The 24670-nt window shown below is 35.2% G+C and overlaps 1 protein-coding gene across 1 annotated transcript in view; it reads right to left on the bottom strand.

Moving 5' to 3' along the window:
- CNTN6 (contactin 6) overlaps positions 1 to 24670 on the bottom strand; it is a 168569-nt gene that overhangs the window by 36538 nt on the left and 107361 nt on the right. The window contains 1 exon segment of the mRNA XM_042927536.1: positions 11083 to 11210. Coding sequence (XP_042783470.1) covers positions 11083 to 11210 — 128 coding nt within the window.

Genomic DNA, 24670 nt, shown 5'->3' with positions numbered 1-24670 from the left:
ATATTTAGGCCATTTATCTTTGGGTTTTTATACATTATATAACATATATATATATTTGGGTTTATATACATTATATAACATATATATATTTGGGTTTATATACATTATATAACATATTTGGGTTGGTATAGTTAGGTTTATATACATTTTATATATATATATATATATATATATATATATATATATATATATATATACACACACACATACACATATAATAACAATTGGAGAAAGAATTGGGTATTACTTCCTATAGAAGTAGAAACCTTTGGGGTGTCTGGGTGGCTCAGTTGATTGAGTGTCTGACTCTTGATTTTGGCTCAGATCATGAACTCATGACTGTGAGATCGAGCCCCATGTTGGGCTCTGCACGGAGCTTGGAGTCTGCTTGGGATTCTCTCTCCCTCTCTCTCTCTCTCTCTGTGCCTCTCTCTCTCTCTCTCAAAAAAAAGGAGAAACCCTTAACATAAGTGTTTATTCAATGTTTTATTCATAACTTTCTAATTAGTTTCAAATCCTACACCTTCTTTCAGGTGTACATCAGTATGAATAGTGAGCAAATGAAACAACACTGAACTGAAGATCTATCAGAGGACTTCTATAGTAAGAGGCAAAAAATCTCATTTACATTTTAATAGGAATATTCTAGTTTCTAGAGGAGAGACAGGTGGAATCAAGACAAATACTCATGAGGTTGTATGTCTGAGTTTCTCAACATCAACATTATTAATGTTTTGAGCCAGATAATTTTGTGTTGCATGTCCGTATGGGTGGATTCAGAGTGAGGTAAGGAGGGGGCCCTGTGCATTACAGGCTATTTAGCAGCATCCTCCACACATTGCCAAAGGTCTCCTTGGAGGTCTCGGAGGCAAAACCAGCTTGGTTAAGCACCTCTGCGCTATAGCAATGCACTGGAAAAAGGATGGTAGTAGTTACAGTTTGGTAATTGCAGTGGTGAGAAGTAGTTAGATTCTGTACATATACAGATGCTAATGCCATTTGTTGGACAACTGGATATGGAGTTTGAAAGAAAGCAAGGTGTAAAATATGACTACAAAGATTTGGAGTGGCAACTGTCAGTACAGACTGTTCTGAATACAGAGGGAAAGACTATAATAGGAGCAAGTTTTGGGAGTAAGAGTTAGGAGGCCAATGTTAGCACGTTGGATTGAGGTAGAAATGTGAACGTGGTGTATCAATTTGGAATTTGCTTACGTTTGGTGTTTAACGTAAGAGGACAGAATAAGACACCAAATAAGTGGGAGTAGATATAGCAGAGAATAAATGCAAGGACAAATCTCTGGCATACCCCAAATTTAGGAAATAGTAACAATGAAAAAAAAAAAAAAACAGCACAGGAAACAAAAAAGAAGTGACTTAAGATGTAAAAGGAAAACCTGACAAATGCAATGTGCAGGCAGCCAAGTGAGGAATGTATTTCAAGAAGGATGTGATTAATAGTCTGATAGGTTAAGTAAATGAGGACTGGGACTGACTACAGTATTTAATAACGTGGAGGTTACTAGTCACCTTGTTAAGAGCAGTGTTGATGAAATGGTAGGGGGAAAAGGCTGGTGGCACTGATTTAAAGCAAAGTTGACCAGAAGGTTTGGAAAAAACAAGCTCATATAGATAACTTTTGATATAAAGGAGAATAGTCAAATATGGCTGGAAGGGAAGCAGGGTCAGAAGAGGTCTTTTATGTAAATTATGAGAATAATAATACAAAAGTATTTGGTGGGGATGATGCGTTACACAAAATAACAGAGATGAAGGAGAAAGAATGTGGTAGAGAAAGAGACAGAGACAGAGTGATAGGGAGAAAGAAAATTGGTAGATTGATGTCCCTGAACACAAGAGGGAATCATATCTAGAATACAAGTGGAAGATTTGAGTTCCTGACCCATCCAAACTCTGCTTTATTGATTTCTTGATAAGTTTTATTTAAGCAAGAAATAACTAAAGCTTGGCTTTTTGTAAATGTTGGTAGAGAAAAATAGTGTCATTATAAAAAATAAGATATATAATATCCTGATGAAGGTATTGATTAAACACAGTGTTTATTTTCAGTTCTTTAAAAACATTTAATATAAAACCCAAAGAAATTTTTTCAAAGATAAAGCCACCAAAACAGGGGTCAAAAGGAGAAACAAAATTTGAGAAATGGTAATGAAATGAAACGATTTCTAACTGATATACCATAAATATCAATCCTATGCTGGCCGTGAAGAAGGCTGAGAAGAAAATTTATTGAATGTGTCAACCCCCCTTTTGCACTTTATGAATAGAAAGCTATATGATTTCTACAGCGTTTTCCAGTCTCAGCAGAAGACTGGCAAAATTATTCTCCAGAGAGGATATGAAACAGAGGGTCTCTGAACTGCTGGGTATGAGCATAGTTGAAGATGGGGACTCTTACTAAAAACAGGGAAATTAAGGAACATGTACATAGTAAGCGCTGAGATCCACGTCTCATAACATCATTTAGCTCTGAGGGTGCTGTCTACTGTCCCTCTGCTCTCCAGGCATGAATGTGGGATTAGAAGTGGGGGACAGTTGTCCTAGGCATCTGATAAACCTAAGAGAAAACACCTAAACATAGTGTCTTTAAGAGTTTCCCAAGGATATATCCCAGCCAGATCGTGCTAGTGTGAAGTCCAGCAACTTGGTCAGAGCTTTCTATAAGATTTTTAGTATTCCATTCTTAAATATGAGCAGACAACTAAGATTCACAAAGTATCTCAGTACACCTCTTCGTAAAGGGTGAGGATTAAGACAAAGAGAAGAAAGGAATTTGGGACCACGGAGGCCATGCAGGTAAAACAAGCTAGATAAAAGAAAAACTGAGCAATACTTTTATGAGCAATATTTTTAGACACAGAGAGAAAAAATGCAAGGTATTATATAAAGGAACAGTCAGAAAATAAAGGACACTTAGAGATTTGAAAAAAAATAGCAAAAACAAAAATTCAATAAAAGGTCTGAAAGACAAAGTAGAGAAAATTTCCCAGAAGATAAAACAAAAAAGATACAAAATGGATACTAAGAGAGAGAAATAAAATATACAGTTCATATATACATGCATAAAAAATACATCTACTATCTAAATCTATATAAATATGTAAAATATAATAAACTACACACACAGATACATACATGTATACATACTTGCACACACATAAACTAGAGTACCAGTTTACGTAATCTAACTTCTTCAATAATACGGATTATAGAAGAAGAAATGGAATAAATTAATAAATTATTCAGGAAGATATTCCAGGAAGAAGGGTGCGAGTTTTCAGGATGACAAAGTGTACCAAATGCCCCATGTAAAGGCCGGAAATAGACATGCACCACCGCACATCATCATGCAATTGTGGCATGCTGGGAAAAACGACAGAGAGACAGACAGAGATATAAAAAAGATGTCACACACAACAGTTCAGAAATCAAAATGGTTTCAGCTCCCAGAGCAGACTAACATCTCCAAATTGCCAAGGATAATGAATTCCAATCTAGAATTCTATTTCCAACTAAGCCATCAAGCAAATGTAAGCATAGAATGAATACATTTTCAAACAAGAAGGATCTCCAAAATTGGCATTCCTCTTGAATTCTTTCTCAAAAATCCACTGGAAGATGCATTAGACCAAAATGAGGGAGCATGTTGAGAAAGGCATGATGCTTAGGCAACGGGGCTCCCAAACACAAGGTCAGGTTGATTTTTTTTAAGGGAGACAACTGAGATAGAATTGAGGAATGAGTAATTGGCAAGTCCATAGAAAATGGAGCAAACAAACAAAACAAGAAAATTACTAACTCTAGGGAAAGCAAATACAGGAAATTCAAAGCTAATCTCTGAAATAAACCCTGTAGAGAGATAACAAACAAACAAGGAAATCAGTATGATAGAGTCTTTAATTTTCTTCCTCTAGCAAGCCAGAAATGGAGGAATTTTTCATCTGTTATAATGTACTTTTCCTCTTCATATGTCTACTTGCATAAGGCTGGTAAGTTTAGTCAAGCACAAGTTTTATCTGCTCAGACAGATAATTTTTCACAGATTAAAAAAGACACACAGCACTTGGTATATTCTACCATAGGCAGTGTAATAGCTTAATTTCAATGTGTAAAGTAACCGTGGTCAATATATTCCAGTTTACCTGAAGGTACTATCACCCATGTATCTTTCACCTCAATATTTAAATGATGTAGAACAAATACGAAAAGCCTTCCAAAATCCCAGAAGAAAAGAAAGAATAGTCCAGAGAAAGTAAATGTCTAAAATTCGAGTTGTCTCAACGAGAAAACATGTCTAAATATCATGCAAGGTAACACTGAAAAATTCCCTAGCAAGTAATAATGTAAAATGTAAACACAGATCTTTTATATCAACAAGTAATCAGAACAGAGTCTGACATCTATTTAAAAAGAACATGCACAGTAGAGTATGCTTAATGAATTAGATACACCAACTACTCAGTTTCGAGGCTGTTACTATGTAATAGGCAATGACTATTTTTGGCATCACATTTATATTTCTTATAAATAGATAACATTCACTCAGTCCTCCAACTGTAACTCTGTGCTAGGCTGTAATAAAACACCAGGTGGAAGAACGCTGTAGTTTTATAGGAAACGGAATTAGGAAATTTTATTTTGTTTGGCGACAGAATCTAGTAGCAAGGGGATGTTTTCTTCTGGACATTTATGTTGAGGTGAGGGGAGGCAAAACGAGACAATAAAAGCTAGAAGATGAGAATCAGGGTGAATTGTATTCATCTGACTACTTTTTTCCCTTTCACCACCACCCTCCTCCAGCACCATCCCTCACTTAGGCTAGAAAGAATCTGCCAACTGCTTCCTTGAGTATTCAGGATCCAGACACTGAAGACAGAACTTGCATCAGAGGGTCTTTTCCATCCTAATGAAGCACATTATTCCTAAAAAATGGCACCAGAACATAAGTGACCACTGTGCCACTTTAGAAAGAGATGGCTTGAGCAACAGAGAAGTCTAATAGTTTCTTTTAACATCAGACCGGAATCAAGGACATACCAATGAACTTCTACTTCCTAACCAAATACTCAGGGCACACATGTGTACACGTTGGGAAAGGAGATTGAAGACAAAAATACTTACAGTTCAAGATATTTTTCTACTGCACAGACTACACCTACTCTTGGTAAAAGTTTTGTTCTTTTTATGTATGTATGTATATATCTATATCTATCTATCTATCTATCTGTATATTTATATATAGATAGATAGATATATATTTATATAGATAGATAGATAGATAGATAGATAGATAGATATAGATATACTTTTGAGAGAGAGAGAAAGTACACATGAGCAGAGACAGAGAATCTTAAGCAGGCTCCCTGTTCAGCATGGAGCCCCATATGGGGCTTGATCCCAGGACCCTGGGATCATGACCTGAGCTAAAACCAACAGTCAGATGCTCAGCTGACTGAGTCACCCAGGCACCCCTGTGTTGTTCATTTTTAATAAAATCAGAAAGCAGATACCTAGTGGTTTAAGACAAGCGAAGGAAGCCAGACGCCAAAGCATATATATATATTGTATGATGGCATCTGTGTGAAGTCAGTGGCAGAAAAGAATCCTAACAATGGTTGCTTCTACAAGTAGGGTGGGAGCAGGAATTAAACGATTAAGATGGGGCATGAGGGAAAGTTCTATAGGGTGATGTTAATGTTCTATATTTAGTAGAGTTTGGGATACACTGATTATGCATTTGCCAAAATTCAGCAAACACACTTATGATTTGCATATTTCATTCTATGTAAAGTTCATCTCCAATGGATAAGAGCATATAAATAGATACCGAACTCTAACAAGTGAGAGCTGAAGTATTTAGGGAAAGGACTAATCTTTGCAGGTTACTCTATTTTCCTTTTCGGGGCACTCTAAACAATGCCATGTGAAACTGCATGTGTCTCAGGTAGTTATTATTACATAAAGTTACTGGAAGATAAAACAGAAGAAGGAAAAAAGTTCTGCCACTTACTAAGACAGGGGTCATGGTCAAGTAGTTTTAGTAATCTATGCTTCAGTCTCCCCTCATGTAAAAGAGATAATAATTACTGGCTTCCCAGTGTTCTGAGGGATCACTGAGATGATGTACATAAAGCACCTATCACAGTGCCGGGAACACAGTATATATTTGATAAATGGTGGTTAATAAAAAGTGGAATAAAGAATACAACACCAATAACTATAAAAACAAAGTCTTCAAGATGTCAGTAATAAAGCTAGTTAGTAATAAAGCTAGTTCATCTAATTCCAAAGTCTGTGCTTTTCAATTCCTTGAGGAGTGGTCTATACTCATCTGTCTGGTTTCTTTCACTTTGCTTAAAAGACTAGCTATCTGCTCCTTATTTTTATTAAGAATAAACAAAACAAAACAAAAAAAACATTAACCAGTTTTGATTCAATTTGTTCAGGGGAAAGTATCTTGAAGAGTAAAAACAAACCAAAGGAGCAAACCTGTAATTCATTAATATCTGTCCTTCACATTATATATTATACAATATATATTTTGAAAAATAGCGGCTTACTATTTTATCTGAGTGATATGTACTACATTTTTACAAGACTGTGGAGTGAACTGTTGCAAAGACTAAAATAACACTGATATTGTATTTGCTTAAACAGATTTTTTTTTTGGGGGGGGGGGGTTGCTTGCATTTCTACTTGCACAGATTATGGAATTCAAGTATCAAGAATTCACTCAGAAGTATTTTCAATATTGGTGGGGGAAAGAAAATTCCTAGCCAGTGTACAAAATTCACTGTTTTTTTTTTTAACCTGAAAAATGCTTCCACTAATCATTTCTAAACATTCTGAGGAAAATATTAGCAGTACTGGGAGACTTCTCTGCAGTGGTGCTTTTAGCCACTAAAATATGACAGATATATTCCAGCGTCCCTTGTCATTTCGGTGAAATTGTACTTTTGGTTTACTCAATAAAGCTGAGCTTCTCAATAAAGCTGGGCTCAACACCTGAAATCCTTTAAACTACCTTTTAAAGCCACAAAGCCTCCAATTATCTACCGATCTTGGTATTTCTTTTAGTAAATGTAGAACCATAATGGTGCACACCATCATTCCGCTGGAGAAAATGGATAGGCCATTCTCTATGCTGGTATAATAAAGACTTCTATCACAAAGAATAAACAACTAAATGAGCAGCAATAAACTTAATTTGCACATTAGATATGCTTTTCCAAGTTCCGACATTTCAGTTGAAAATAATGCTAAAGCAATGAGGCCTATAATTGAACATCCAAAACTTCTCCAGTGGGGAAACAAAAACAAATGTTGCCTGCAAACAAGATCATTTTTATAGCCTGCTGTTACTCTGCTTTTTAATAATTTTTCAAATGCCAGATCAAATAATTTCCTGTTTTATGTGATCTTCATATACCTCTTAGTGTATGTATACACTGTCATTTTAATCCAACTCCTCCAAAACGAAAGCACTTAAACCCTCTCTCTCTCTCTTTTTGATTTCCTGTTTGTGCCTATGGAACATGTCCTCAGATTACACTGGGCAACTTCTGAGGCTCTGGTGAGGCTGCTGCTAATTACACTCCCAATGTTTGAATGGAAAATTGCTTTATCCTGCTGCATGAGTGAAAGAGAAATCTCTGACATACAGTGCAGATAACTTCAGAATCCTCTTAACACAGATAAGCCATATCAGCTAAAAAACTAAGCTGGAAAATATCTTACTCTTGTAACTATTATCTTTTTACATGTTATCTAACAACAACATTTCTTGCATGACTGAGGCTGATAAGTAAATTCAAAGAGAGATGATTGTTTTATCAGCTTTGCTGAAAATTCTCATTTGCTCCTTACCACCCTATTACCAGGAAGGTCACTATATGCTGATTTTGGTGTGAGAAATAAAATTATATTTGACTCTGTAATGACAATCAGATGAACATTACAGACTAGAAAATACAAACACACACATACACACAAATCTCAAATCATCTTAAACAATCAGATGACTACCCTCAATAGTCAAGAAAATGGTTGAATCAATGCGTAATACTACCGTTCTTTCTCAGATTAAAGCTTCAAATTTATAGGTTGTAAAATAATAATTTTTTGTCAGTAATAACTTGAACATTCCCACTTGAAAGAGAATGAGAGGATATGCTAATGACAGACTTATCTTAGACCTGTATTTACATAGCAATCCCATAGTGTAATAAAAATTATACAATACAGATCAATAAAAAAATAAAAACTTCTAAAGATGCTTTTATTTGTACTGTATACATTTTGTGTTTATGTAGTTACTTTCAAATGTATGTATTTGTGTTACTATGTATGTATGTGTTTCTTTGTGTGTAGTTCTTGTCCATGGCAAGAAAGCAAATAGATTCCCCTTAAAACAGAATGTGGGTATTTCATGAAGGTTAAAAATAACAAACACAATTTCCTTCTCATTATTAGATATAAATGAGTGAACATTACTTGATATTCATGCATGCTGATATATGTTTTTTTGCATATGTAGATGATTCTCTTCTTTGTGCTGAAAATACTGGAATAGTGAGTTCTCTCCATGAAGTCGTAGGATTTTCACATAGCCCCACACTTGCTCCCCATTGAAGAGCAAGGAGTTCTCTATGTATTAGAAATACATGACTACAAACCCTAAAATAGGGAAAGAAAGCACTTAGAAGTTCATTATTTCCCTTTGATGCTCTTTATTGCAAAGTATCCTAAGCTTTACCCCTAAAAAACAGAAAGTTTTCATATTTTAGAGCAAGGGAGTCAGAATGGAAATTATCTAAGAATGAAAGAGTGTAAGATAAAATCATTTCACTCAATAGATAATTATCTATTGAACACATACCGTTCCCAGGACATTCCTGCCTTCTTTATGCTTCTTTCTAAAGGAAGGAAAGATGGAGAGAGGACCACAGACGTAACAAATAAGTGAATTATAGAGTATGTAAGAAAATGAAAAATGCTACAGAGGAAGGAAGAATGCAAAAAAATTAAGGTGACCAGGAATACAGACTAGGATCATTTTTGTTCCAAGAGACCCAGCAAAAGTACACTAGAAACAAACAAAACTAAGTAAAGTTTTTGTGTTTTGTTTTGTTTTAAACTGAGCAACCTTATTTAATTTCTCCCTTGTACAGAGAGTGGAATACTTGGGGATTATGGTGTATTTAATGGACTGTTCCAAATTACAGAAGAAATTGTTTGTATCCTAAGAACTTGGGACCTATCTAGCAAAAAACATGGCTGTTACATATGTGAAATGCCCAAATGCTCCCTTGAGAAGTAAGCACAGTTCAGATGCTCCGGAGTTCCTCAAATTTACCTGAGTCTGCTCCTTTTACTGTTCTCCCACTCAGCACTCAAGGACAGTGTCATGATGCCAAATGTTTGAAATGTGATGAAGAGAAACTATTCATTCAGTCCAATATATCCATTAGCTTCCCTCCCCCCCCCCCCCTTATTCTCTGAGATGAAGGGTTCTCGATCACTGTATTGTAGAAGCAAAACCATTGGTCTACCTCATGGATCACCAGTGTTCTACGGAAACTTTCACTGAGAAACTACATTTCTACTGCTCATATCCTGTATAATTTACATTTTACATCTGAATTCCCTCTGGATTTGTCCATATTTGGGAAAATTAACTATGATCTTGCCCTCTACCATATCTTAACCTTCTACTGTGATAAAATGAATGTATACCATGTACAACTTCTTAATTTGAAACAGGGTAATGAATCTCCTCTTTTTTCCCTTAATGGACATATAATTTCTTTAAACATAAAGCATTTATACATTTCAGTAAATTATTATTACCAAATATTTCCTGGAGAGATATCCTATCATTAGATAGAGCGATAGCATAGTCCTTGAAATGTTAAGTCCATCTCTGTCTTAAAAACCTGATGACAATACAATCTTAAGGAAGTCAAGTTTTTAAAAACGTGTGACACTGGTTAGATTTTGACACAAGTTATATCAATCACATTTCCCCTGAGTGTTTCAGACAATTGTCAGCAAGTATAATGTAATATGCTTAAGACAATGTTGGCAGAAATATCTTCCAGGGATAAAGGTAGGTATTTTTTTTCCTTGAGACATTTTAAGGGATAGTTGAAGTGTAGTAGCTAACTACTTTTAATTTAATATATTTATTTTTAATAGAAATGATGACAGAGCACCAATTGCTGAATGTAATTATTTGGGCTTAATTAGCTGCTCAAACTACTTTCTCAAGACAGTCATTTTAATCATCCAGGAGGCAAGGAAATGATAAAAGTGACATAGCTTCCAGTAAACATACGAGTTTTATGAACTGAGATTCAACAAAGTAAAGTGGCAAAGATGGGGAATAGATACTTGAATACTAATTATGTCCCTCGGTGATATATGGAGGTACATTTGGATTGACAGCGGCTTCAAAGTCTGAAGAATGGAGAATGCAGTTTTCTCATCACAAATTAAGTGAGCTTATATGTTAACTGTGTTGGGAATATAATAATGACTTTTACAGACACAGATATTTTAATTTCATTCTCTTTGAAACAAACTACTTATAAAGTGTATGCAAGAGAGTCTGCATTTCACCAGCTCTGCACCTAGAGTTACATAAATAAATGAAATGGTTATGTACTTGGCAATCATATATCCATGTAAAAATTCCACGTAAAATGAGAGCTTCTGAAGGAAAGTGAACCAAGAAAAATATTATCAACTGACTTTATCAAAATGTCCATAGCTTCCTACAATAAGGCATTTATGAAAATTCAAATGTTTTAGGTGCAGTTGTTAATTCTGTTCAATTACTCACTGACAGCATTTCAACTGCCAAAATATTCACATCTACCACATATCCCACTGGCAACGTAAACATACTATTAATGAATATGAGAACGCAACTCTTAAATAAATTGTGAAATCAAATATTTTACATATACACTATGATACAAGTTTGACACTATGATAGAGACTGTGATATGCATACATATCTCCAATGTTCATCAAGCACAAATGAAGATAATAAAATACCTTTTACGACTAGGCTGCCAGTGTTCTTTGCGATGCCAAACTGATTTGTAGCTGTGCAAGTGTATGATCCGGCATCTGACCTGGTAACATTATATATCTTGAGGCTGCCATCCTCTGAGAGAAACACTCTAAAAATAAAATGCAAAATTAACAGAAGTAAGGCACTTAAAACTAAGTCTTAAGTGTTACTTTCATTTTAAAACATTACTAAAACCACGGACATATTCCTTTCCTTTATTCTATTCTTGACTGTGAGCATCTCTGAATCTCCAAAGTAGCATAAATGACATTTGCTTTTAGTCTGACACAGTGTTGTTAATTATACTATCACTTGAATTATCACTGTTGATTTTGATGCCTATTAAAAATAAAATGGATACTTGATACTACAATGCCCATTTGCTTGATTAATAACAAATTCACTGAACATTTTGAGAAGTCACCTCCCTGGTGAAAATTGAACCTGATGTTAGAGAAATGCAAGCTAATTTTCATATTGTTTAGTTGTGGCTTTATAAATCAGTTCTTGTTTAGCACTTTCAGTCACCAAACAATGGAGTTCTCAATGACAGTGTTTGACACAACTAGTGAGTTGGAGGAACCATCGACATGGTTCCAAAGCCAAAGGGCACAGGCTTACCCTCTTATGCAGCTGTTGCATAGAAAAAGGTAAGAGCATAAAGATAATGAAGTCTTCATGAATCAGACTGAAGTAAATGGTCCTAAAATACATGCCATCATACAGTACATTATGAAGGGACAGCAGTTTAAGAAGCTCTAATCTTTCATAAAATGATTCTTAAGTTTTCTCTGAAACTCAGAAATAATCAAAAGCAAATATCAGACCACTGTTGTAATCAGGGAAACACCAAGATTGGTCTCTTGACAGAATCACCATCAAATATTTTAATAAGCAGGAAAAAAACTGAGAAAAATTAAAGCATGTGACCAATTTTATGTCTTAAATTTAAACAACTTAAAAAAATAGCTCTTAAAACATTAGTAGGTAGCCAGGGTTGTACAAAAATAAGTGATGAAGGCTAATTTGTAACAACAATAATTTTAAAAAAATACAGACATGACCATTGGCAAGCATGCCGTATCTATAAACAATACCAAACAGTATGTGTTTAATTGCAAACCTATCATTGTGTCTAATATGTGTATCACACAAAATGTAGCTAATATAATTAACTGTCCACTTTGAAACCTAGAGAATATCAGCCAACTACAATTTTTAGGAAGACAGGTTCTGATGTCAGGTTTATTATTAGTGATGTGTTCCACATTCTGCCATCAAGTGGGTAGCAGGGGCCACATCTGGGTTTAGAATGTTCCACGGCATATAATCAGATTTTTGTTTAAGTCATTATCTTGGAGTGCTTCCCAACAGCAGACATTTGATATCTCATTTATTTTCTGAAATGTCTAGATTTCTTGATCACAGTTTACACTAACAATGGAATCATACTATTAATGACATAGTGATAAATCTATTCTACTATGCAGCAAACTCCTGGCCAAATATAATTCTATGTCTGATTTAATTAGGAGAGGTCAGTGTGAAAAGCATTTGAGTACATCACTTACTTCTAGTATTTAGGAAAAACTAGGATTTTTCAACAACATAGCAATGTTAAATTTTGGCCAATAAAACAATTTAAGTGATATAAAAAATATATATGCTGATATCTAAACGCCATCATCCAAATTTCCAAGCTAGAAATGCCAATGTTTATATGTCATATAATTTTTCACATAGCTTTCAGGAAAGGACAATTCATATAAAAAGTGGTTTAATATTACCCTGAGTCCACTACCCTTTTCAGGCTCATGGTAAATGTTTAGTAATGTTTGTTAAATTGAATTGAAATTGTCATGATTGAAATTGATTATTTTTATTGAAATCTTTTTTATTAATATTATTTTAATGTTTATTTATTTTTGAGAGAGAGAGAAAGAGAAAGAGTGCGAGTAGGGGTGGACCAGAGAGAAAGGGAGACACAAAATCTGAAGCAGGCTCCAGTCTCCGAGCTGTCAGCACAGAGCCCGACTCAGGGCTTGACTTCACAAACCATGAGATCATGACCTGAGCCAAGTTGGAGGCTTAACCAAGTTTCTGTGAAATCTTAATCAGTGAACCAATATTTCTCAACAGCCTAGACTGTTTGAAAGAATAAGAATTAAGACTAGGAAAAATTACTATCTGCCCAAAATTAAATAGCTCTTAAGTATTAGAGAATGAATTGAAAGTTATATCTAATTATCTCTAGCACTCATCCTCTATCCAGAAGCATCCATAGTAATTTGCAGTAAACAAATTCTCCACGTTTTTTTTTTTTTTTCTCATTCTGCTTGTTAATTATGACGTTCAAGAAATTCTTGTTGAGTCATCATTAGATGCCCTTAGAAGAGTCATATTGTGTTTGCTTCTCAAATTTGGTCTCATCCCAGACCTCCTGAATCAAACCTTGCATTTTAACAAGATATTCACTGATCAGTCCACAATAAAGTTTGAGAAGCAGTGATCAATTAATTATAAGTTAAACTTTAGTCTGTAAAGATTATCTTTATTTCTAAGAAACCATACTTTGTTTATAAGAGCGATATGCAAAACTGTATAAAAATAAAAAAATGTTAAATCTAGATATTTTATAAAAGTAACCAAACTAGTAACCGCACTGATTTATCACTTATTAAAAACAGATGATTAAAAAATCATTCAGTAGCAATCTAAGATATAAAAAGACAGAGGTTTAACTATAACTGGAAATCTTATAACACAATAAATAGTATGAGTATTTCAACTTATTTAATTTTTTCAAACAATAAGAAGTTAAAATACAGTAAGAAAACTTAATCTATGATAATATAGATGGAATCAAACCACATAATCAGAGCCCTAATTTTATGCAGAATAATTGAACCAAAAATAGTAAAGAAAAGTGAGAATTTCCAGCTCTATTACATATTAAAATATGGCTTACCAGAAATGATTAAAAGAAAGAAAGAAAGAAAGACCCAACTAAGATCAAACTGTACTAAACAGTTGACATTTTCAGATAAGGAAGAATGCGCCCATAAAAATTAACTGTAACATTTTAATTCATGGTTTTGGTAATATTCATAGAGAAAGATAAAGTTTGAATTTTTCTATTCTGCTTTTAGAATATTCTGGAAGATAGTTTAAAATGGTATCTGGAGGGTTGGAAAAGACATATTAATAAAATACATTAAAGTATTCCATCTTGATTTCATATAAACATCTTTAGTGTTTAAAACAAAACACAGCCACAAGTAAGGTAAGTTTAAGTATCAAAAAAGTGATAAAATATTCTAGTAATAAACATAAAGATTTTTTGAATAATTAGCCAAAAGAATATAGTTATAGAGAAGGAAGCATAAGGCAATAAATTGATTTACTATATAATATATATATTTATATTCATATTAGGACTTACTGTAGAAATTATACTGCTAATAAACAAAAGCATAACTGAAAATATGTGAGCATCATTTAATGTGGTACAGCTTCTGAAAATTCATTAGTAATTTACAAACAGAATAGAGAGTCCAGAAACAAACCCACGATTATATGCTCAATTAACCCATGACAACAGAAGCAAGAATATGCAATGAGAAAAAGACAGTCTGTCCAACAACTGGTGCTGGGAAAACTGGATGGCTACATGCAAAAGAATGAAACTAGACCACTTCCTTACACCATACACAAAAATAAACTCAAAATGGACTAAAGACCTAAATGTGAGACCTAAAACCATGAAACTCCTAGAAGAAAATATCAGCCGTAGAAATATTCTTTTAGATATGCTTCCTCTGGAAAGGGACACAAAAGCAAAGTTAGACTACTTACTAGACCAAAATAAGAAGCTTTTGCACAGCAAAGGAAACCATCAACAAAATGACAAATCAACTTATTGAATGGCAGAAGATATTTGCAAAAAATATAATCCAATAAGTGGTGAATACCCAAAATATATAAAGACGTTATACAACTCAACACCCCCCACAAAAAGATAATCCAATTTAAAAATGAACAGAGGACCAGAATAAACATTTTTCCAAAGAAGACACACAGAAGGCAACAGAAACATGACAAGATGCTCAACATCACTAATCATCAGGGAAATGTAAATCAAAACCACAATGAGATATCACCTCACACCTGTTCCTAATGGCTAACATCAAAAAGACAAGAAATAACAAGGGTGGGAAATAACAAGTGTTGGTAAGGATGTGGAGAAAAAGAAACCTTCGCACTGTTACTGGGAATGCAGACTGGTACAGCCACTTTGGAAAACCATATGGAAGTTCTTCAAGAAATTAAAAATATAATTATCATATGACCCAGTAATTCTTCTACTAGGTATTTACCCAAAGGAAAAAAAAGCACAAATTCAAACAGATATAGGCACACTTATATTTATTCCAGCATTACTTCTTTTTTTAAAAAAATGTGTGTGTGTGTGTGTGTGTGTGTGTGTGTGTGTGTGTGTGTTGAGAGAAAGAGAGAGAGGCAGGGTAAGAGCAGGGGAGGGGCAGAGAGTGAGGGAGACACAGGATCTGAAACAGACTCCAGGCTCTGAGCTGTCAGCACAGAGCCCAACACAAGGCTCGAACTTGTGAACCACGAGATTATGACCTGAGCCAAAGTCAGACACTTAACCAAGTCACCCAGGCACCCCACAGCATTACTTCTGATAGCCAAGATAGGGAAGCAACCCAAGTATCCATCCATAGAAGAATGGATAAATAATGTGTGGTATGTATTACTCAATGGAATATTACTCAACCAGAAAAAAAAAGAATGAGATCTCGCCATTTGCAACAATAGGGCTGGACCTTCAGGATACAATACTAAGTGAAATATATAGTGTAAGACAAATACCATATGATTTCACTTATATGTGGAATCTAAGAAGTGAAACAAAGATAGAAAGAGACAAAAAAAAGTCTTAAATACAGAGAACAAACTGGTGGTTGCCAGAGGGGAGGCAAGTGGGGGTGGGTGCAATAGATAAAGGGAAATAACAAAGAAACTCTAATACCAATTTAAATATACAAATAGAAATGGAGCAATGCTAAGACTTTATTCCCTCCAAATGTATTCAGCAAATACTAATATCTATTGAGTTCAAGACTCAATGTTAGATGTTAACAATAGAAATAGAGAACTAGGGTGTTAATTAGCAAGGATACACATCTCTATGATTAAACACAGTGGTCAAAATTGAAGGAGGTTATGAACTATATTTACAAATTGACTCTGCACAGGTACTGTACTAATTGTATAATAAATACCAAATCGCTGAATCTTTAGGTCAGATGGGACTCACAATTGTTACCAACCCCAAGTTTCCTGATGGGGAAACTTAGACACAGAAAGTAGCAGTAATTTGCTGAAATTACCCACTACGTATTGTAGGGCCAAGATTCCGATCTCTCTTTTTCTTTAGAACAGGAAGCAACTACTTGAGCAGATGCTTTTTCATTTCAAGTTTCTAAAGCATAGTTTACTGGTAGTATAGTTCCTAAGATCACAAACCTGAGCAGTTTACATATTTTATATATGTACATATCTCTGCATAGAATGATCTTTAACATTGGAGATTCTTTTTTTTTTTTTTTTTTTTTTTTTTTTTTAATATTGGAGACTGTTAATCTCACCTTCAGGGTCCATATGCATATTTTCTCAGGGTTCTAAATTTTTGTGAAATCTTAAAGGCAAGTTTGATATCTCCCACATTGGGAGAGTGTTAAACATAAACATGAGATAATAATGATGGCAATACTAATACTAAGAATTCTCTTTCTTCTTTTCTATGCCATCCTATGCAGTAGGCTATTATTAGCAAAGTTATTAGCAAACCTGAAGTTTAGGGTCAAACTGCTGTTACTGAATCTGGGCCCTAAGATTTAACATTTGTAACAAATGGCCAAGTTACTCAACATGCCAAGTCCTCAGCTTCTCACTTGTACCTTGGGGATATTAGTATTATCTGTGTCAGAGTTGTGAGGAGTAAGTGATGGAAACTATTGAAAATGCTAGCACTATGCCTGATTGTTAGTTAGCAGGCAATAGGTAGGTTTTTAATGAACCAGTTTCTCATTGTTCCAAAGAATATAGGCACTTTTGTAACTCCATGAACACTGACAACATTGTTTTTTGTCACACTTCACTTTGAACAAAGAGACTCGAGAGGTGTATGCCAGGCGTTCTGAAAGGAGCCTAATGCCAGAAAGACTGTTCCCAGCATTAAGTTTCACTGCCTAAGAGGCTTCGTTGAATTCACGCAACCTCCTGTCTGTGTAATTGCCAAACTACTCTTTCTGATCCACAATGTTCTCATTTTTATTATGGGATGGAAAATAGGGTTGTTATGATAATTGAATTAATTAAATGCTAGCTATTAATCTCATGCTTACTCTTCATTGATACTAGTCTTTTGCCTTTGCTCTACTGCACAACTCAGACTAGGAATTTTTCTTTAAATATTTGTTTATAGTGCAAGAAAGAGAGAGAGAGAGAGCACATACCTGTGTTGGTAGGAGCAGAGCAGAGAGAGAGAGGGAGAGAGAGAATCCCAAGCAGGCTCCATGCTGTCAGAGCAGAGCCTGACACAGGGCTTGATCTCACAAACCATGAGATTATGACCTGAGCCAAAATCAAGAGGCAAATGTTTAACCAACTGAGCCATCCAGGTACCCCTAGGATTTTTGATTCTCATTTTGACTCTTACTCATGCCTGATGTCTTAAAATCCTTTTGTCTGATTGGATTCAGCAGCACATTTTGAGGTTTTCACTAACACATGGTTATCAGTCCCTGATTGTGTTGGATTTGGCATTATGTTCTGATACTCAACTTACATTGTATGTATATTTCCTCCTTAACACTTTCAATATAATCAATTCACACTTTAGCAATAAACACCCTTCCTCCCCCTCCCAAGTCTCAATTCTTAAGTATTCACTTAATTAGAATATTTAAACTGTTCACACAATTGAATAGAAAAACTTTCCCTAGGGGCACCTATATGGCTCAGTTGGTTAAGCCTCCAACTTCAGCTCAGGTCAGGATCTCGCTGTGTGAGTTCAAGCCCCGTGTCCAGCTCTGTGCTGACAGCTTGGAGCCTGAAGCCTGCTTCAGATTCTGTCTCCTTCTCTAGCTCTGCTCCTCCCCACTCAGGCTCTCTCTCTCTCTCTCTCTCTCTCTCTCTCTCTCCCTCTCTCTCTCCCTCTCTCTCTCTCTCTCTCTCTCTCAAAAATAAATAAACATTAAAGAAAGAATAAAAAAGAAAGAAGAAAAAAAACTTTCCCTATATTACCAAAGCTTAGTACTCTATTCAGATGATTAAATCACAAACTAAGGCATTTGCATTTAAAATGTTCTGTGAAAATTAGAATTTAAAGACATTTACATGTGTAGATGTATCATCACTATTCAACATTTGAAAAATTAATAGTTGGCATTTGTAATGTACCACACTATTCCTCTAATTGCATTCTGTGCATTAAAAAGTTAGAAATTCAGAACTACATGCTGTATCTGACAGTCAGGTGACATTGGTAGATTTTTATAGGGGCATGAGAAAATGGAAAATGTGGAAAACTGCACCACCAACATAGGTAAACATTTCAAGGTTAATGGATAAGTTGAAGGAACACTATATATTAAGTGATTGAACATCCAACATTTCAATCTTTCTACTGTCAAGGAATGTTAGTGGCATAAACAGAAAACAAAAGTAATATTCAACCCATTTGCCAGATTTCATATCCTTTGACTTCTTCTTGATGAGTTATTGTGAACGAAATACCAGGGAGATGAATTACCAATCAAGTGAAGTCACAGGACTCTTTTACCTGAAACATGTATGTCAACTCTTGTGTCATTATAAGGAACTACAGAAAGACTAATGTAGAATGTTTTTATCCTTGCTTTCCTGGGTTGCATGTGATAACCTATTCATCCTACACGTCCTCAATATAATAGAGATTCACGTTCACATGTAGTTATGACTACAGTGGATCTAATGTATATTCAACCTTTGGTTACCCTACATACAGAAAACAAATCTATATACATAGATCCCACATGAATAAAAATGAAGAAGGCTCTTATTTTGTTTGTTTGATATCAGCCATCACCCACCACAAAGTTTGAGGATGGAGAATACTAGCAGTAGCTAAATTTCATGAACTAAAAGAAATTAGGACATCGCACAATTATAATTTTTTATTGCTGAAACTAGAGCAATACTGCTATTTTTATAGTTAAATTATTAACTGGAGTATTGCTTCCAGTTCTGTCTAAAGATAATACCGTAGACCATGAAATTTTAATTGACGGACTAATTTTACTGATATCTCAAAAATGTAAAATAGATTGGATTAAAATGAGTTAGATAAGAAGTAGGAAAGTGTGTATAAATTCTAACTCTACACAATTTAGGTTTTAGGTAAAATATCCCACTGGAATCCATTTTAGATCAAATGTTGATATTACATTTTAATAATTTTAGCACCTGATTATCATAGTTAAGGTATAATATCTATGCCAATTTCACTGTCATTTAATAAGCTATCTTGTAAAAATTCCTTATTTTAACAAGCTACAAAAAATGACTGACATGATCTACAAACAAGTAAATAGCAAAGCTTGCTCATTTAAATCAGAATAAAGTTCCTCCTTCCCATCTTTTTATGTCAATAACTTTAAATAGCTCTAATGGCAATTATACACAAGAAATAGCTTACACCTCTGGCCAAGGGTAATTTAAAGATTTAATCAATGAATTAGTGCAACCCTATTTTATCATTCCTTCCATGACCATCAGAGCAGTAAGAAAAAAAGAAAGAAAAATGAGATAAACCCACACAAACAACAAAAAAGAGAAAGAGATGAGATAGAATAAAAATGAAGTGCTGTCTCGAGAGATGATTGAATGGGTGACAGAAAAAATCTACCTCTCTACTAAATGATGTAGATCATTCTCAGTAAAGCACAATACACTTACAATATTGAGTCAGTTCTAAACGAGAGGAAATGTATACCAGAACATTCAAGAAAATTTATGGAAGATGTTATTTGTCTCTCGTTTATCTGCCATTCAAGAAAAAAGCACAAATATTCTTTTCAGGAAAGCGTTGTATAAGTCTCAGAGAGAAAACAAATGTTCATAATTTGCAAATATTTCTTAAGAGTGTCTCCTTCACAGAACTGCCAGATGAAAACCTGGATAGAGGCTCTTCCTCAAATACCTGAGGATTTGCACTCCAATTTGCTTAGCTGAATCTCATCCAACTTCCCAAAGCTACTCTTGATTCCCACTGTTTCAGACATTCTCTCAGGTTATCTTAGTGTCATTGGTTGTCAAAGGTCCAGATAATACAAGCCCACCCGCAAAATGGCAGCCAACAGATAACCCTTTTTCTTTCCTTCCAAAGACTTTTCCCATGTAGTTTCTGCCTGGAGATACTCTATGTGGCTGACTGATGCCAAACTACCAGTTATGTGTCTGTGTTCTTAAAATGAGTCAGTGGCTAGTGCAATAAAATAGCCTGTATTTTGCTGCCTGTCTTTAACTGCCTCAATCTTAGCTCTGTTTCCCGGAGAACCTGGGAAAGCAGCTTTCTCTACCAAACTGCAGCACTTTTCTTCCTCTTTTTCAAAATATTAAAGATTAGTAATTTTTAATAATTTAAACATAGCCAGGATGTAGTCTTCTGATCCTGAGTCAGCACTTTTTCTATTGAATCATTATATGAATCATTATGCTGCCTTGTATTTTGAGTTTTCTTTTTTTTAATTTTTAATGTTTATTTGCTTTTGAGAGAGAGAGACAGAGACAGAGAGAGAGACAGAGACAGAGAGAGACAGAGAGAGATTGAGCACGAGCAGGGGAGGGCCAGAGAAAGAAGGAGACAAGGAATCCAAAGCAGGCTCCAGGCTCTGAGCCGTCAGCACATAGCCCGATGCGGGGCTCAAACCCACGAACCATGAAATCATGACCTGCGCCGAAGTCAGATGCTCAAGTGACTGAGCCACTCAGCCGCCCCTTTCTTCTTTTCTTTCTTTTTTTTTATCACAGGAATTTTAGGTTCATAATAAAATTGAGAGAAGGGTACAGATATCCCATATACCCCTGCACATGCATAGCTCCTCCCATTATCAACATTCCCACTGGTGGTACACTTGTTACAAGTGAGGAATCCACACTGACACATCATAATCATCCAGGGGCCAGAGTTTACCTTAGGATTCACCCTTAGTGTTGTACATGCTTGGGGTTTGGAAAAAAATATTTAATGACAGGTATCCATCATTATACTATCACACCAAGAATTTTCACTGTCTTAACAATCTTCTGTGTTCCAACTATTCATTCTTCCTTCTCCTAACCCCTGGCAATCTGATATTTTACTGTCTCCAAAGTTTTGCCTTTTCCAAAATGTCACATAATTGCAATCACCCAGTATGTAACCTTTCAGATTGGTTTCTTTCACTTAGTAATATGCATTTAAAATTCCTCCATATCTTTTCATGGCTTGATAGCTCATTTCTTTTTAGCACTTACTAATATCCCCGTGTCTGGATGTGGCACAGTATATTTATTCATTTACTTACTGAAGAATATCTTGCTTGCTTCCAAGTTTTGGCAATTATGAATCAAGATACTATAAATTATAGAGTGCAGGGTTTTGTATGGAGACAAGTTTCAAGTCCTTTGGGTAAATGTTAACAGGTATGATACGTGCATTGTATGGAAATAACATGTTTAGTTTTGTGGGAAACCTCCAAACTGTTTCCTAAAGTGGCTATACCATTTTGAATTCCCATCAGAAATGAATAAGAGTTCCTACTGCTCTACATCCTGACCATTTAGTGTTTGTATTCCAGATTCTGCCATTCCAATAGCCCTGTAGTAGTATTTCAATTTAATATGCATGTTCCTGATGACATATGATGTGGAGAATCTTCAAATGTGTGTTTGCCATCTGTATATCTTGTTTGGGGAGGTGTCTGTTCAGGTCTTTGACCCATTTTTTTTATGATAATTATTTTCTTATCCCTGAATTTTAATCACTGTTTGTGTATTTTAGATAACAGTTCTTTATCAGATGTGTCTCTTACAGATATTTTTTCCTAGTCTGTGGCTTGACTTCTCCTTCTGTTGACATTGTCTTTCACAGTGCAGTTGTTTTTTTACAATTATTTTAATTAAGTCCAGCTTATTGTATGTTTTCTTCAGGAGTCTGCCTCTGGTGTTTTATCTAAAAAGTCATGGCCAGGGGTGCCTGGGTGGCTCAGTCTTCTGAGTGTCCAACTTTGGCTCAAGTCATGATCTCGCAGTTCATGAGTTCGAGCCCCGCGTGGGGCTCTGTGCTGACAGCTCAGAGCCTGGAGCCTGCTTCAGATTCCATGTCTCCCTCTCTCTCTCTCTGTGATTCTTCCACACACACTCTGTCTCTCTCTCAAAAATAAATAAAAATTTTGGGGCGCCTGGGTGGCTCAGTCGGTTAAGCGTTCGACTTCAGCTCAGGTCATGATTTCGAGGTCTGTGAGTTCGAGCCCCGTGTCAGACTCTGTGCTGTCAGTTCAGCCTGGAGCCTGCTTTGGATTCTGTGTCTCCTTCTCTCTCTGCCCCTCCCCCACTCACTCTCTGTCTCTCTCTATCAAAAAATGAATAAATGTTAAAAAATTGTTTTTAATAAATAAAAATTAAAAAAAAAATTTAAAGTCATGGCCACACCCAAGGCCATCTAAGTTTTCCCCCAGCTCCTTACCTTCTGGGTGTTTTATAGCTTTGTTTCTATGTTTAGGTCTATGATCCATTTTGAATTCATTTTTGTGAAAGGTGTAAGGTCTGTGTCTAGATTCATTAAAAAAATTTATTTTGCATGTTGGTGTCCAATTGTTCCAGTAGTATTTGTTGAAAAGACTGTCTTTGCTTCATTGTATTGCCCTGGCTCCTTTGTTATAATTATCTTTTTAGACAAGTGTTCATTCTCTAAATAGACTGTAAAGCTGAGTTTTTTGAGGTAACTGCGGGGATTTTAAGACAATGGACTCTAAAGTCTGCTTGCTTTGTCTGTGTGCTGGTTCTCCCTTTATGGCTGTTGCACATTGGAAGCACTTGCTTGATTTCCTTGTAAGATATACCTGTACCTGGGGATAATGGAAATAATAACAACATTGGTATGTTTTGAGAATTACATTTTAAAATATTTTTAAAATGCTGGGCATTAGCCTGGAAGATAATGAAAGCCCCCAACATAGTAACTGTTACTCTTTATTTCTTTGTATTTTCTAAGAATTCCTACAATTCATAAATACTTAATAAATACGCTTTTTGATTGTATTTACTCTGAAATCTTTAGCCTTTTTTTTGTAGGTCTACGTGTATATTTATTCATATTATGAGAACATACAGGAAACCAACAGAAAGCCACTTAGACAAATAACCTGTGTGTAAAAATGGACGCTAGGTAGAGGTATAAGCAAAGTCATTATTTGGCTAATTGACTTTCTGTTACTTTGCAGACTGCCATATAAAGTAGCACAAGAAGAGATACATTCAAATCAGTCTAACCAAGGATAAGATTTGAGTATATACAGCAAACCTTAATCATTCTTTCGTGCAGTTCCAATCTTGAAACTGAAGTTTTAACAAAGGCCATCCTAAAATCTTTTAAAGTTATTGTGTTGATATGGACTCTGTTGGGGGGAGGTGGGCATTCCTAACTAACTGACTCACAGAAAATACAGCAGTTATGTCTGTAGTATTTTCTTTGCCTCTGTCCTAGCTCCAGACAAATAATAGTGTTTCTTGGGTCTCTGGAACAGAGTTACATTAGGCACAGCGTGTTTAAATTTATATGTGCAATGGGAGGTGGCTAAGGCAAGGAAAGTAAAAAATGAAAACCTACATGAAGTGGCATCACTAATTGGCAGCACAAATAAATTCAACATTGCTATGTTTTGCCACAAGGCACATTTCTCTTGGTGCCCTAGAGGAAAACAGGCATGCATGGGTGCTGTTATGTTACCCCTTTATCACCACTCCCAATAAACTAGAGGAACATAGATTTTAAACACATTAAATAACTAAAGATATGCTTCCCTAGAAAGGATTAATCAAACATAATTTGGGGGTCATTACACAGCGAACTCTAAGGGTTTAACTTGCAAAGGATTGTTGAGAAGTGTTACCTGGAGATTAAAATGCACTCAAACACCTCTCAATTTATATGGAAGTCAAAACGTCACTGCTACCAGTGTCAAATTTTTTTTTTTAATTCCTGATTTTCTGCAGTTGTATTTTATGCCTCGTGTAATTAATCGGTGCCAACAGCCAAATGTTTCAAAGCTAAGTCCCAGGTTCAACTGTCCTAAATTCCAAAGCAAAAACCAAGCATCAGATATTCAGACCTTAAAATGTATCAAAATATGACTCTTTATTTAATATATGCAAATAATTTAAGCACCAGCTTTGTAGTGGCTGACACACAACACAAACACAGATTCTGGGTGACTGAATGGTGACACAGATTAGGAGATGGCA

The sequence above is a fragment of the Panthera leo genome, chromosome A2 (assembly GCF_018350215.1).
Source record: "Panthera leo isolate Ple1 chromosome A2, P.leo_Ple1_pat1.1, whole genome shotgun sequence".
NCBI lineage: Eukaryota > Metazoa > Chordata > Mammalia > Carnivora > Felidae > Panthera > Panthera leo.
Note: the sequence above shows the minus strand (reverse complement) of the source record. Positions and strands in the feature narration are given on the sequence as shown.